We start from the raw sequence: 15678 nt of genomic DNA on the forward strand, positions 1-15678 counted from the left end.
TTGAATCAGTCAAATGTAATGATACTTTGCCTGCATTGACTTTATTTTCTCATATTTTTTTCCCCTTTCCTTTTTGACTTCACTGTAGTTTTCACCTTCTGTCACTCTCCTAGCCCTCAGCTGATTTGAGAGCCAGGACTGGCTCAGAGGGATACACACTCATTGTTCATGATACCTCTGCAATGGAGCTGACTTTTTTGAAGTATGCTACAAATGTGTGTGTTCTTCAGTGTTACTAGGAAGTAATGTGTGGGAGAGTCATATTGCTTGTTATCATGGTTTGCATTTTGTGTTGCTGTCATTTCCTGTGGAAAGAGTGACTTCTGATTTTTACTGTAGTCCAGCACAGTGCAGTCTAAGATGGATTTTTCCATCCAAGCATGCAGTACCTCGCCATCGTGCTAGCTGCTGTGTCATAGAAGCACCCTATGGATTAGCATCTTTACTGGTTTTTAACAATTCTGAACTCATATTTCCCAGTGTAAATGCTGTTAAGTGCAGTGACCCTTTCCTACTGGAACGCCTTCCAAGATAGTAATCTGATTCCAGAAAAATAATTTTATCTTTGTTCACAGCAGAGCTTAAGCCATGTCCTTACATGCTTAGAACACTTCTGTTTCATAATCCAGTGACCTGACACACATAGATTTTGTAACTGATGGTGTCACTTTGCTGGATGGCTTTAAGAGGGCTCTGCTGGCAGGATGCCAAAGCATATGCTGGCCATTAAAGGGCTCCTTTGGACTATAACTGAGCTAATTTTCATTTAAGAGCAAGTGTGAGCATGGAAAGCCTGAGTTTTCCAGTGCAGTAATTTCTTCAGTGCAAGCTGGGGATAATGTCAGCAGCCTTCTGGGACCAGGATTGAACTGATGTTCAGCATGAGAAGATACCTATGTTAAGGGACCCAAAAGGAAATACTTGCTTGTTGGCACTGACTTTTCTCCAGTTCCTAGAAAGCTGCAGTGAAATGTGGATTTAATGGGCATGGAGGAGTATTATTTTTCCCATTACAGCTGGTAGCCCTGCATAGGATTTTTTCTTCTCATGGAAGACTGACCCCAGTTCAGAGATTCTCAAGTCTGTGTCTACTCTCAGTGAGCTTGTTATTTTGGAGCAGAAGTGAAGTCTGATGCTTTTAGAGCCAGCAGTTCTCAGATGTCTTCTTCACCTAATCTGCCTGCAGGTTCACTCTGGAGGAGATCAGGAGATGTCTCTTCTGTCACCTGATAAGAAAAGCTGTAAGATACCAAGGAGAATATCTATAATACAAACCTACTCCAAAATTAATGTGTAGGAATTTTTTTTTAACAATAAACACAGGGCAACAGAAGAAAAGATGCAGAGCATCTATTCTGTTCTCTAGGTGCAGGGTTTGTTATATTTTAGGGTGGAAGAAACTGGTTAAAATAATTGCTACTTAAACCAGTTGTTTGCCTGTGTTTTTACTGATAAGTGACCATTTTGGTGGCAGCAACAAATGTTAATGTCAGGCCTCACAGAGGAGCACCCCCTCCCAATGAAGGGACATGTAGAAATGATCATGGTTAGTAATGCCAATAAACAGAAGATCTTGCTGCAGTGTAGAAAGCTTTTCATCAATTTCTGGTGATGATATTAAGGAACAGGAGAAAAAAAGGTCTCTCAGGTAAATATTTTTCTGTTGGTGATTTTAAAATATTGGAACATAATGGAAAGGTACTTCTGTACACAACACAGGAGACATTCCCTGGAGAAATGAGACAATGCTGTGTGGATGGGAAAGGTTTTCTCATCTGCTTTTTAAGCAACCCTAAAATTCTGCTTGCACATCTTTCAGCCAAACCGAGGAGATGTGAGCCTGATGCTGTCAGCACTTGGTGTGCACACATTGTGTTCTTCCAGTGTCAGGAGTCCAGAGCAGTGTGATCCTCACAGGGAACTTGAGCAGGGTCCAGCCGTAATGACTGGGTTACTTACTGGCAGGATTTGGCCCTCTGATGGGAGAGGTTTGCTTTGGTCTGGAAGCTAGGAAAAATGGACTAAGATGGATTCCCAGCTGTGAACTTTTCGTATCATTGTCCATTTCAGGATTGGACTGAGAATTACAATCAGAAGATAAAATCGAGCAGGTACATTCTATAGGTGTGTGGTGGGTTTGCATGGGCAGGTTCTGGTAGCAGGGGAGCTACAGAGGTGGCTTCTGTGAGAAGGTGTCAGAAACTTCCTCCATGTCCTACAGTGTCCTCCAGTGCCAATAGCAGCCAGCTCCAAGATGGACCCTGGTCAAAGCTGAGCCAGTCAGGAATCACAATAACACCTCTGTGATAACATGTTTAAAAAGGAAAATGAGAAAGTTGCCTTGCAGATGTAATTGTGGCCAGAGAAGGCTGGAGTGAGAATGTGTGAGAGGAACAGCCCTGCAGACTCCCAGGTCAGTGAGGAAGGAGGGGCAGGAGATGATCTAGGTGCTGTAGCAGAGATTCCCCTGCAGCCCATGAAGGATCACAGGGATGCAGAGATGCCACTGCAGCCTATGAAGGATCACAGGGATGTAGGGATGCCCCTGAAGTCCATGGAGGATCACAGGGATGTAGGGATGTTCTTGCTGCCTATGGAGGAGCCCATGCCAGAGCAGGTGGATGCCTAAAAGAGTCTGTGACTGTGTGGGAAATCTGTGCTGAAGCAGGTTCCTGGCAGGGACCCTTGGAGAGAAAGGTCCACCCTGGAGCAGTTTTGGTGGCAGGACTTGTGACTCCGTGGGGGATCCATGCAGGAGCAGCCTGTTCCTGAAGGACTGCACCCTGTGGAAAGGGAGCCACACTGGAGCAGTTCATGAAGATCTGCAGCCCATGGGATGGACTCACACTGGAGAATTTAATGAAGAACTGTCCCCTGTGGAAGGAAACTCTCACTGGAACAAGGGAAAGATTCCTCTCCCTGAGCAGCAGCAGAAACAGCCTGTGATGAACTGTGAACTCTCACTCTCTGTCTCCCTGTGCCACTGCAGGGAGTAGGTAGAGCCTGGGAAGGAAGAGGGTTGGGGGAGAAGGTTTTTTAAGATTTATTTTACTTCTCAGTATCCTACTCTGATTCTGTAAGTAATAAATTGAGTTAATTTCCCGAAGCTGGAGCCTGTTTTGTTTGTGATGGTATTTGGTGAGTGAGTGCTCCTGGTCAGCTTAGGAACAGGAACAGTCCTGATCTCAGCTTAGGAATCTGTCATATTTTCTGTCCCCTGTCCACTAGTGGAGGAGAGTGATAGAGTAACTTTGGTGGGTGCCAGGCTCAGGGTCAGCCCACTGCGAGATGACAGAGGAACTGGCTGGTATCCACTCATTCCAGACTCTGCACAGTGAGCTGCATCTGGGAATTACCTGAGCATCCCAAGACATCAAGGGAAAAACAGGACAGACTGAGACATATTTACTCCAAAGACAGCAATAGATTCAAGCAGCTTCATTACTTTGAGGTGGGGGTTTTTTGGGGGGTTTGTTGTTTTGTTTTGTTTTGTTTTGTTTTGTTTTTTGCATTGGGAAATACTGATTCACTGAACGAAGTATTTACAAGATCTATTGCAAAGCCATTGCTCCCCAAACTTCCTTTTGCACACATTTTTAAATAATAATTTCTTCTTACATTATTTAATGACAATATCAGTAATGGAAAGTAATAGTGTCAGTGAGATTTAACATTTTGAACTGTAGTTGGTTTATAAGTATGTAACTTAAGCAGCAGGAAATAGCACAATGTGATTCTAAAATGGCATCTCAAAATCTTAAATATAAAACAAATTCTAGCGAATTTGCATGTATTTACTTTTGTTACAATAAGACATGAAAAGAAAAGTTGAAGCTTCTTTAAGAAAATACCTGAGTTTCAAACAGACTTGATATGACATAGTAGAAACAAGTCCTTGCATCAAAAAATTTGAGTCATTAATGCTCACAACAAATGTAAGACGTAAGCAGAAGATTGTAAAAATTCAACGAAAAGACAACTTGAAGTAGACAAGGGAATGAAAGACCAAGGAGCTCCTGTACCTCTTCAAGTTCCTGCTTATATAACTTAAGGGGAACTGAGGAGACAAGGAGGCAAATATTTTAGGCAGTAGCAAGCAGAGGTGGGGTTAGGGGCTGGGTAAAGGCTGAGCCCTGCACCAAGGAGTAAGGAGGTCACAGCCCATCCCAGCCCTGTGCTGGCACTGCTGACATGCTGTGTCAGACCTGGGTGGACATGCACAGCTCTGTGGGCCTTCCTGGGGAGGTGGAAATTCTTTTTCCCTAGTACACAGAATAGATTTACCTGGATTGAGCTCTGGTTTAGGAAACCTGGGCCTTTTTTCTGTTGCTGTATGTTGTAGATAGGCAAAGACAAAGAACTTAGATCTGCATGGGGGATAGAGCATAGATAAAGATATAGAATAGGAGCTAAAAGTCGCCCTTCACATCTCCTCAAGGAATTTGTGCTTTGCTCCTTGTGTTGTTATTGAGCTTTTCTCTGGCTGTAGAACCTTTATTAAATGCAGAGACCATACTTATTTCATAGTGTTGTTGTGAGCTACAGTTTGAGATCCGTGGATGAAAGGCACATAGCAGTTAATTATCATTATTGGTACAGACATGTTTTACTATATGAATATCAAGAAGTCCTTTGAAGAAGTCATTGAGCATGCTCAAGTCAGTCTGATTTATATCATGAATTTTTGTTAGCATTTGTTGTTTTTTTTTTCCTGGTGGGCTGTGTTTATTATCCCCTTAGATTACTATAACAACAATCCAACATTAAAGTAAAGCAACTTGAAAGAGTGTAATTCAAATCCAGGAAAGAACAAAAGTGACAATAATGAGGGTGAAATCTGGTTGACTCTCCCCTCATCCTTAAATCACCCTGTTGTGCTATCACAGTGTGCTTGGTCTGTTACAGCCTTGCCTTGCTTGTGTTACAGCACAAAAGGCTGCAGATTTAAAGTCGTGACGAACATGTGTTTTTAACCTTAGCTTCCAACTATTTTACTGTAATGGATCCAAATCCAGCTTTTGTGTGAAGTTGGATGTCTCTTGTGTTCCTGTGCTGTAACTGCTAATCTGATTACAAAATCTGCTCTTTACTGGAAGGGATGAACAAAGTAGGCAGCACTTGAGGTTTATCTATTGTTGCTTCTTTCAAGCTGAGAGAAGTTAGGTAATTAGCTAAAAATGCATTGGCTGCATCCCCTTCAGTACTCTGAGGGTAAGAGAGGGAAGAAGTTGGGGTTTGGGCAACAGCAGTGGAGTTGTGGGATGGGTCATGGGGAAGGCCTCGTCTTCCTCCTCAATGCATTGCATTCTCAGTAGCCAGGGTCAGTGCATCAGGGCTAGGGTTGTCAGATGAGGGACCTGTAACATTGCTTTTTTTTCTCTCATAACAGTATTTTTGGGTCAAGTCATTAACTGCTAGAATTTATAACTCTTTAACTGATAGATTTAATAATTAATGGCTCTATAATTGGTTGTCTGACAGCTCTCTGTCATCTACATCATCTGCTTTTTGGGCAGCTCTGCAATTGCTGGTGCATTTTGCAAGCTGTAGTCATCTTATCTCCATAAGGGGTGGTTTTCCAAGCCTGTAGGAGCTGGAGCTCTGAAACCTCTAGGCAGAAATTGTGATTTTTAAATTTGATTTTCATTATGCAGAATAGTGGTTTTCCATCATTTGTGAAATTCCCCACCAGCCAAACAGTTTCAGTCTGGGTCATACCAATTTTTCTTGTAGGCCTCAGTTTCTTCTCATCTCTCCTGAAAAGCTACTGAGATCAGACACTTCTGTAGGACTGTCCTTCCCATAAAGAGGAGTATTTTTGTCTTTTTTGAGACAAATTGCCAAACTAGGGTGAACTTTATTACTTTTTTTTTTTTCCTTCATGATTTAATTCTTGTTCAGTTAAATCATGTTAGAATAGGTTTCTAATGTCCTAAAATCTCTGCTGTAGTTTATAGGCAGTGGTTTGAGAACTGAATTACTGGGAGATGTGCCAGGATCTGGGGACACAGTGGAAACCCCTGAGTTTTCCTGCAACGTGTTTGAGACACCAGTGTAGAACTGGATAGTTACAGCGTGTCATGACTGACCTTCAATCTCTGCAGGTCCTGGTGAATGTGGGACTAGGCATGTCTCATTTTCTTGAAAAAAAAAAAAAAAGAATCTTCTGGGATAATGGCATGGGGCTTTCTCCCTTCCCCATCCTTCTGGGCCATACAGGTGAGCTCCTGGTGTCCTTCCCATCTCTAGCATAAATCAAATAGGAATGGGCAAAGCTCCTGTGTGTGTAACTCAGAAGCAGTGTCTGTGTGTGCATGCATGTATATATGTGACTATAAATAAAACTTTATGTATATGTGTGTGTGTGTCTATGTGTGAGCTGGGCTGAACACGACCTGATAGGAATAAAACGTGTGACTGTGAGTTGGGTGGTGAGGAAGGATGTGGGTGATGAGGAGGTGACAGTAACTACAACAGGAACAATGCTTTCAGCTGGATTTTTGATTAAAAAACTTTTAACCAAAGTTGTTCTTTCCTGTGAAAATATTTAAATAATGAAAAAAACCCATATGCTGGTGGGTTTTTTCTTGCATTTTGGGTTTTTTTTCAGCCATTGCTTCAGTTTTAAAAAAGTCAAAGAATTTTGATTTTTCCAATCAGCTTCAGCTGTAGAGTGTTGAGCTGAGAAATGGAAATAAGAGCAAAGGAACTGTAAATGAATCAGGTGAAGGGGAACAAAAAAAAAAAAAGGAACTGCCTTGAGAGATGCATGGAGGGAAGAGAGGAACACAAATTAAGAAAAAGTGATTGAAGATGAATCCAACCAGCAAGGCAGAGCAACAAACCCAGAGAGTGAAGACTGCAGAAGACTTTACTTAGCAAACACTTTTGTAAAAAAGAAAAAAGCCCTAATGCTCTGGAGAGGTGGAGAAAGATAAATGCTCCAAGAAATGAGTCACAGAATAAAGGAAAAGAGAGAGCAGTGGGAGTGCTGCAGGGAGGAGGAGAACAAATAGTTAATCGTGTTTTTATGTCCACCTGTAGGTAAAGGTATGTAAGTGCTGACATCCAGGCTGCTGGTAAATAATGTTGAAGAGCAGTTTGAAGACCCCTGAGTCTCCCTAAGAAAGAAAGTTGATGTGCAGGGGGTTCAGTTTCCTGCTATGCTCCCAGTCCCCGCAGTCTTTGCATTACGGCTTGGAGAGAGTGACAACCTCAAGGCTCTTTTTCCTGCCTGGCTGTTGTCCTGTGCTCAGTGCTGAGCTTTCCTTTGCCTACCAGCCTGCCTGCAAATTGGATTTCAGTCTCACAGCTCTGATCTGGCCTGATCTGCCATTAATTAAGGAGCAGGATTTGCAGCTGGTGTATTTAAAGCTGCTGCCTCCTGCACCTCGTGTAGGCATGGGTATGGCAGCAAATGACATCCACAGTGTGAGCCCTGGTGGGCTGCCTTCACAGGTGTCCCAGCTCTGCATTGGTAGATGCTGAGGCTGATCCTTGGTGCTTAGGTTGTGTGTGAATACTTTGCTATTTTAATACCCTCGGGTCACTTCTAGCTTGCTTTCTCCCTTGATTCTGCTAATGAAAATGGTTACTGCAGTAAGAGTTTTGCTGAAGTTGCTACTTCTTCTCATCACTTACATGCAGCTTTTCCATCAGGCTGTGTGTCTGTTCAGTGGGAAGTTGGGTCTACTGCTAGTTGTGAAATTGTCAGGAGGTGACCCCTGCCCACTGTCCCCAGAGAAGCTGGCAGTATCTCTGGGAGACTGGCTGCGAGGTGGTGCCTCTCCCCACAGCACTCAGAGGCCAGTAACTGATCCAGAAGGAATTTGTGGCTTTGTATAATGATTGTCTGGCTTTGGTTTTGCTTCACTTAGCGAGTAAGCAGTGATCCCTGGGATTCTTGATCATGGAAGCCAAAAAGTAGATCTATAATATAATGAGACATTGAGACATACCCTGCTGGATAAGGCGGACCTGCCGCTTCTCTCTTCCAACAAGACTTTGTTCTGTGACAATTCATCCACAAGAGAGAGCTGATCTGCCAGCAGCCCTACTGATTTTTCCTGTTTCCATATCAGTTTTCACTCATGCTTGTGGATCACATGCGCTTCTTTCCCCTGGGTCCTACTACAACTCTTCCTAACAGCAACAGTGGCGTTCCTTCTCAGAAGACATCTAATTCTTCTCCAAACCCATCATCTCTTACTTATACATTAACATGAGACCCTCCACTCTCTTCTCAATTTGAAGGGGTCATTTACCACCATTACCAGCTGCAGTCATATGCTCTGCCAAGCCCAGATGCAGTTCCAGATGCAGAAAGTTTGCTTTGCTGCTGCTGCTTTGAGTTTGGCTGTGGCTTTGCTTCAGGGAAAACAGCTGCTTCAGGGAGCCGTGGTCAGTGTATTGAATATACCAATCACATCTTCTGTTCTTAATATTTCAGCACCTTCTAAAGTTAAAACAAATTCCTGACATCTCTTATGAGATAATGCTGTTTGTGGGGTTTTTTTCCAAGTAATTGACCACAACTGCTCCTTGAAACAGTGCTTTTGCCATTATTTTGTGCTGAATCCACTGTGAAGAAGGCTGAACTCTATATTCCTGCATTACCAATATTCAGTACAGTTACAACCAGAATATAAAAGAAAAAAATTAAGAAAGTATAATCTAAGTCTTTTGGGCACTGTGGTGTAAGATCCTGCTCTTTAATATCCATATACATTTAAAAGCTAATCAGTTACTTTTGTGGTTGCTCTGGGTGGAGAAGGCAGGTGTGTGATGTCTCTGCAGGCTGGTCAGCATCTGCATGCAGTGGTGTGAGCAAGTCCATTGCAGAACCAAATCCTTTCTTTACTTGCACGTGGCACAACTCCACTGATATCCCTTTTATTAAAGCCCAGTGGATGGCAAATAGAAACTGAATCACCTGTGTCAGCTCATTAGTGATATATACACCCTCTGGTTGGACATCAGTCTAGTCCAGCTCCCAGGAAAGAATCTACATGATTTTTAGCACTGTAAGCTCAAAGTCACCAAGTAACTGTTAATACAAAAATACAGCAAGTTAATACAGCAAGGACACTTGTGACAGTGAGGGGACATAGAAAAATTCCACTTGATTACCATGTAGTGCTTGCTTGGTAAAATTGGTTTCAACTCCGTTTAGGTTCATCAAATGAAGATGCTTCTTCAGAGAATATGCTGGGGAATTCATTGCAATCCTAACAGTCTCTCTCTGGAATATTTTCCTTAAAGACTAAGCCCAAAGTTTCCATTGCTTAATTTTAATGTATTCTGTTCCTGGTTCATCTCCTGATGCTGTATGTAGAATTCAAAAGAATTTTAACAGTTTTTTAAAATTTATTTTATAACAAAACCTACAACTATTTAAATATAAATCAGGTTGTGTTCTTCTATATCCTTTTCCTGGAAAGGCTCCTATGTTTTTACATTCAGAAAAAAACAAAATCTCTTACTGTGGTTTCATGTGCAGGCAGTGATGGAGGAGACAGAGTGAACAGTTTGGCCTTTGACTCATCTTTAAGTCTGCAAAGTCCGTGACAGACTGTTTTGTTTCTCTCTGTGCCAGTGCAGAATCAAAGTAGTGTGATGGACTTGAATAACTCTGGCTCCAGCTTATCATTAACTTCAAGGGATTTACTCCACACTTTCATCAGTCACTGAATACATAATCTGACCCAGGAAGAGTCATGAAGTGTAACTCAGTCCCCGATTTGGTCCTGAGCCAATGCTGGTGGCAGAAGTACTTTAAAGAGTTTTGATAAAAGGTATTTCTTAGATAATGAACACTCCTACAGAAGGAAGCTTTATCGAATGTGGAATGAATATGGTCTACCAAACATTTGCTTTCAACTTCTGATCCTCTGTGAAGTAAAAAGTCTGATGAAGAAAGGGAGAGAGTTTTCCTCTTACGTGCCAGGTTACAGCATTTGGAAGCGCTGGGTTTTGTGTCACCCCCGTGTTCTGCGGGTGGACAAGGGGATGCTGGAAGCACTCCTCAGCTCATTGAGGGTCTTTGAGAAGGAGAGAGAAAATTACTCTTTTATTATAAGGTTTGCCAAATGATCTCTGAGAAAATGTGATATCATTCATATGCATTGCCAAGCTGGAGAGATGCCGCACATCTTGGCAGTCATCTAGAGCTAACATATAATTCCTTTGGGTTAGTATGGGCTTTATCAGAAACAGCTCCATATGCAGTATTTACATAACTGTGGTGGAGTGTGAGAATAAACACAGCTGTGGCATTGCCCTAAATATTTCAATTCAGTGGGGAATTAAGGGAACTTTATCACTGAACTGCAGATAAACAGTAGACAGTAAGAGGTGGTCAGTTTAGCTAAGGAACAAATCAAAACTATAATGGCTAGACTGCTGGAAGCATTTAAGTGCCTTAGTCTTGCAGTTTACTAAGGTCACTTGTATTTTTTTCTTTTCAGAATATATGGAAATGCCATCAGTCAGCTGCTATACAGAAAGCATCATCCAATTGGACTGGTGAATCAAAGCAGCGTGGGCTGAAAGGCAGAAAAGAAAAGAGTTTATAGGGATGCAGCACTTTCAGCATCTGATTGCAGTCAGAGCCCATAGATTTCTGGGAAGATTTAAAGTTTCTTTTAGTATCTCCATCCCAGTTGGCTGTGGAGACAGGAGTCCCTGAATTTTTGGTGGAAATCTGCAAGCTTGGTTTCCTAAGTTTTCTAGTCCCGATCGTACAGCAATCACCAATAGCAGAATTCAGACAGTTGAAATTTAGACTTTAGGGTGTATATATGAAAGTTGGCCTATGTAGCAGCTTGCTAAGGAATGATGCTTGCAGCTGCATTTTTGGGAGTGGACAAGTGGTGTGGATAAAAAGAGTAATTTTCAGCGTGGTCAATGCAGCATGTATTCCTGTTTTCAACTAAGTTTTGAGAAGTGTAGTGGTGTTGTCCAGTCATCTTGTTACTCAGCTCATGGAACAAGGATGTCTTTCTGCAACTGTTAGTGCATCACCATCAAACTTTGGTGACTGACAAGCAGTCTCAAACTAGCTCTATTAGAAGTCACTGAGCAATGAGTATTTTTGCAAGCATGACTCAGTATGTGTGTATGCAGATGTATATTAGAATTTAGACTTTGATATCACATTCACATTTGAATATGTTGATAGTGGAAAGAATATGCATGGTTTAAGAACCCCTTAAACAGAACTGTTAAAACTGTCTAAATGTTCATTATTTTAGGGGACAGAACTCTTGTACAAATACTAGTCACCATAAATAAAAATACACTTTGATGAAGGCCCAAGTACTAAAATACCTGTTTGTATGTTAATCCACTCGTTTGAAGGAAGAATTTACAAATTAGAGGCAACAAGTTGCCATTTGAAGCTCTTTCAGCTCTCTATAATTTATTTTTAAGTGAAAACCTGCTACAATTCTAACTTATAAAGAATTTCACACAAGTTTGCTGCTGCTCCTTTGCAACTGAAAAAGCAGCAGTTTCTTCTGAGTCTTGAGAGTCTGTTCAGCACTTTGTTTACTGCATGATGTGCTGTGAGTTTGTAGGTGGAAGTCCCCATGTAGAAACCACAGGCTTTGTAAAGAACATTGTTTCACACAATCTGTATGGTGTGTTATCATTTTTCAAATGCAGTACAGTACTGCTGTGTTGTCCAAATAATTTTTGTTTTTAAAAGAAGTATTAAAATGGGAGGCAGAGGACTGAAAATCCTGATTGCTACTCCAGGCCTGTTCCCTGCCTTGTTCCCTGGGTTCTTCACTTTTCCACTTTTTTGTGGGTGAAATGAGGATGCTGTCACTGACCTCATTTATGAAATGTTGCAAGATCTCCTGCCAAAAACTGTTCTTTAAATAATAAGCAACATTTCACTGATTACGACAATGTATTTTGAAAATCCAAACCTGTCTAGTTTGTTTTTGTTGGTGAATGCCTACAAGAACATGCTCCAACTCCAGAGTCACAGTGGGACTCAGCAGTGGGAGAGCTGTGTTTGTGATGGAAAGACAGACCAGGAGTGTGGTAGATATGCATGATCAAAATGATCAGTGGACACAAATGGCTAAATCCTAACCATGAAGGAGATGGCTGTCTCTAGCAGTTCAGAAAAAAATGAGAGTGTGATTTGGAATGTGCCTGTCTATAAATATAGTTTTCTAGTTCACAAGACTGCCACCATATATCAAGGAATTTTGCTTTGGTACCTGAAACTGAAAATTTGGTGCATCCTAGAGTGGCTAAATAAGAAGATTAATTTTCAGATACTGCTGAACTGCAGCAGCTTTATTGAGGAAACATGTATTACTGTGTTGGCTCAGTGCTTCCTGAAAAATCAAGCCACTTCTTAAGCTACCCAGTGATTTAAGACCCTGTACAGTTCAGCTGCTGAGTTTGGAAAATCATGACCTTTTCTATATTTAGAACAGTGTCTATGTGGAAACCTCCCCTTCTCAAAATGGACAAACATGAAACCAGGGATCCTTCCTCTCTGAGCCCCAGAGAGCTGTGCAGATTGAGTCACCTCTGTTCTGGATTCTGCTCTGGTTTAACCAAATAATTAAAACCTCTTAATTGTTAGTTAAGCTCCAAATTGCTGGATTTTGTAATTGCACAACAAATACGTGCATTGCAGTACTGTTTTGAACTTCAACCTGAATAAATTCCACTGAACTAATTAATTTTCTGCTGCAGAAAGGAGCCATTGTGTGTCCCAGAGGCTGGGCAGCCATACGCAGGACAGAAGAACATGCTTAGGCACAGATCCCAGGTCGAATTTGGGAGGGTAACATTCAGGACTGTCACTGTCCTTTTATAATAAAAAAGCACAAATGTGATACAGAGTTGAGTGATGGGCAATGACCAGGACTTTGTTTTATAATTGCCACATAAAGATAAAACAGGCTATTATTTATTGGGTTATTTAACAGATGTTCAAGTAAAATGGCCCACACAGCTATGAAGAGTACACAAAGCCCCACTAATAATTGATAACTTCACTGAGAACAGTGCTGAAATAGCTGCAGCTGCCTGTCAAAGCACTTTTGTTGTTGTTGTTAGCAAAGGTGTTGGCACAAGTCCCATTACCACAATGAACAGGATTCATTTTCCTGAAATCTGTGTTCAGTTGTACTTTTCAAACCATAGTGAAAACCCATAGGATAGTCCAGTAAGAATGTTTTCTTTGAAGCAAAACTCATTTCCTTCTACAGGAGTTTGAAAATCTGTAAAGGTGGCTGCCAGCAGCAATCATATGATTGTTGTTAGCACTTTCTTGTTGCCACTGTTAGCAGGATGTAAATGGAGCTTTGGGGATGCTGGTAACTCCTGGAGAAGGCCACTTGTGCTAGGCCTGTGTAATGTTTAGTGGTATCACTGATGCCACAGAACAATCCTAGGAAAATTCCTCTGTTTGGGGCAAGGCTGATTTTCATTTATCTCTGCATGTAAAAAATAAACACATTGAAAAACTCTGGTTGTGCCATGATAACCAGCTAAGGAAGGCAGCAGCTTATCCCTGCCTTCTCCACAGTCATCTTCCATGCAGTTTGCAGTTCTGGACAGTGTCCATGTCAGTGAATATTCCTCTTGCCTTTATATTTGAAATTCCTATTTACGTGCTGCATGTGGGATTGCATCAGCACTGGTGAATCCCCTTCTCAAGGATGTTATAATACCTGAGATCTGGCTTCAGTTAAGATGATCCTACTCTATTCAGGTGTTGAAAAGGTAAGTTTTTAGTGCTAGGTCTCAATATTAGTATCCTTTCTAACTCATTACATTCACTAAACGAGGTAATAAATTTAGTTGCCTATTAGTATATGAATGAACATAATGTTTTTCCCCCCATTTTTCTAGAATTATTGAAGTTCATTCACCTGATGCCAAGCACACCGTGGTGCTCAGGAGTAAGGATTCAGCTACAGCCCAGGCCTGGTTCAATGCCATCCACTCCAGTGTCAATGAGCTCATCCCCAGGGTGATTGCAGAGGTCAGAGACCAGCTGGGTAAAACAGGGATTGCTGGAAGTCGAGAAATTAGGCATCTAGGCTGGCTTGCAGAAAAGGTAACAAAAACATTCTTATTTTAATTTCTAAGCTCTCTCTTTTATTCTCTGTTCCTGACTTCAGCCTTGTCTGGGAGTAGAGAGACTAAATGAGATTCTGGGGTTTGATTTACCTTTTCTTGAAGACTTTTCTTTTCTTAATGTGCAAAATTTTGTGCTTTAAAAAACAAGCAGAAAACTGCAATGTCCTCATAGTCTTTTCTTCCATGTGCCAATTAACAAAGACTTTCCTGGGAGATCAAAAAGTCTCATGTCAAGTTCAAGGATGGTACAAAAGTCACAAAAACTGACACCAGCCCTTGAGATTACCTGCTGTTATAACTCCTGTCATGTATGTGAGTTGTCACCTTCCTACTCCCAGCTTGGGAAGTACTTATTTACATGGGCCATGGGCCACCCCTCTGCTGTGCCTGGCCTCTGGAGCTGGGCATGATCTGGAGCTTCTCATAAAGGCTGGGAATTGTTCTTTAATTGCACCCCTGTGTTTGAGCTGAGCATCCTGTCAGGCTGAGCTTGCAACTCTTGCCCGTCTCTCAAGGTTTGAGTCTTAAAATGTTTTATGCACAGAGAAGACCTGGTGTTCATTTTGAGAGTACTTTGGGATGTGTTGACCTGTGGAAAGACAACCCATGAATGCACAGGGGTGGTATCAGGATTAGATAATCTGCTTTTAAATCAGTAGCCTCAGAATTCATTTTAAGCACTGTACCAATTGATAAGTGCGGATTTGCTATGGTATCAGTGTTAGAATTGTGCCTAGAAATAATTCCCATCCATTTACTGCCTGGGCAGCCTTTCAGAGCATCTCTGCCCCTTCAGCTGGGGTGTGTGGAAAAATGGCCACTGTGTACACACTGCCCTTTCAACCTGTGCATCCAGCACAGATGTGGAAAACTCACTGTAACTGCCCTAAAAAAATACTGTATGTTTTATCTCTTTTGGGATTTTGTAGATGAAAATATGGAAGCCACAGGCACAGATGCTGTATTTCAATCTAGTGTCCTTTAAGAAGGCACATCATTAATTTTTAGCAAAACATGGGTCGATCTACACCACTTGCAGTGACACAAAGATTGCAAAGCCTTTCAGGCAGATTTTGTATCTTTTCCTGTCCCTCCCTCCAAGCTCACAGAGTGGGGGCAACAGCACAACTCTTTGGTTTAGTGCTGTAGAAAGTGTAAAAGTCTGGGGGAATAATTTCGGATTAAAACACCAAAGGACTGGTAAGTAAATTTTAGCATTATATTAATATTAAACTATACAGCCATGTATAGTTGAATCTTGCTTTCCTTTTTGTACTTCTATAAACTTAAAAAAAGCTGAACATAAGGGGCTTTTCCTGTTGCAAAATGCTTTCCTCTGAAGGATCTCTGTAGTAGATCATAAAGATGTTGTAAGTATATTTACAGATCATCTTAAGTGGACACATCCCATTCCCATGCTTCTCTCTTTTTTTTTTTTCTTTTTTTTTTCTTTTTCCCCTTATGGGCTGAAATCTTATTTTGTGTTACTCAATATAGATTATTTTGAGGTTTTTCTAAATTTAGTGGTGAAACTTGTTTTGCCTTTGTTAGGGTCAGGCTGTG

General features: G+C 41.4%; 1 protein-coding gene across 1 annotated transcript in view; it reads left to right on the top strand.

Annotated features, from left to right (window-relative positions):
• The window catches only part of SNTB1 (syntrophin beta 1), a 112475-nt gene that overhangs the window by 56892 nt on the left and 39905 nt on the right, over positions 1 to 15678 (top strand). Inside the window, exon 3 of the mRNA XM_086879599.1 lies at positions 13885 to 14092. Coding sequence (XP_086735725.1) covers positions 13885 to 14092 — 208 coding nt within the window. The remainder of the gene's footprint in view (positions 1 to 13884; positions 14093 to 15678) is intronic.

The sequence above is a fragment of the Cyanistes caeruleus genome, chromosome 1, assembly GCF_971803275.1.
Source record: "Cyanistes caeruleus chromosome 1, bCyaCae1.hap1.1, whole genome shotgun sequence".
Classification (NCBI taxonomy): domain Eukaryota; kingdom Metazoa; phylum Chordata; class Aves; order Passeriformes; family Paridae; genus Cyanistes; species Cyanistes caeruleus.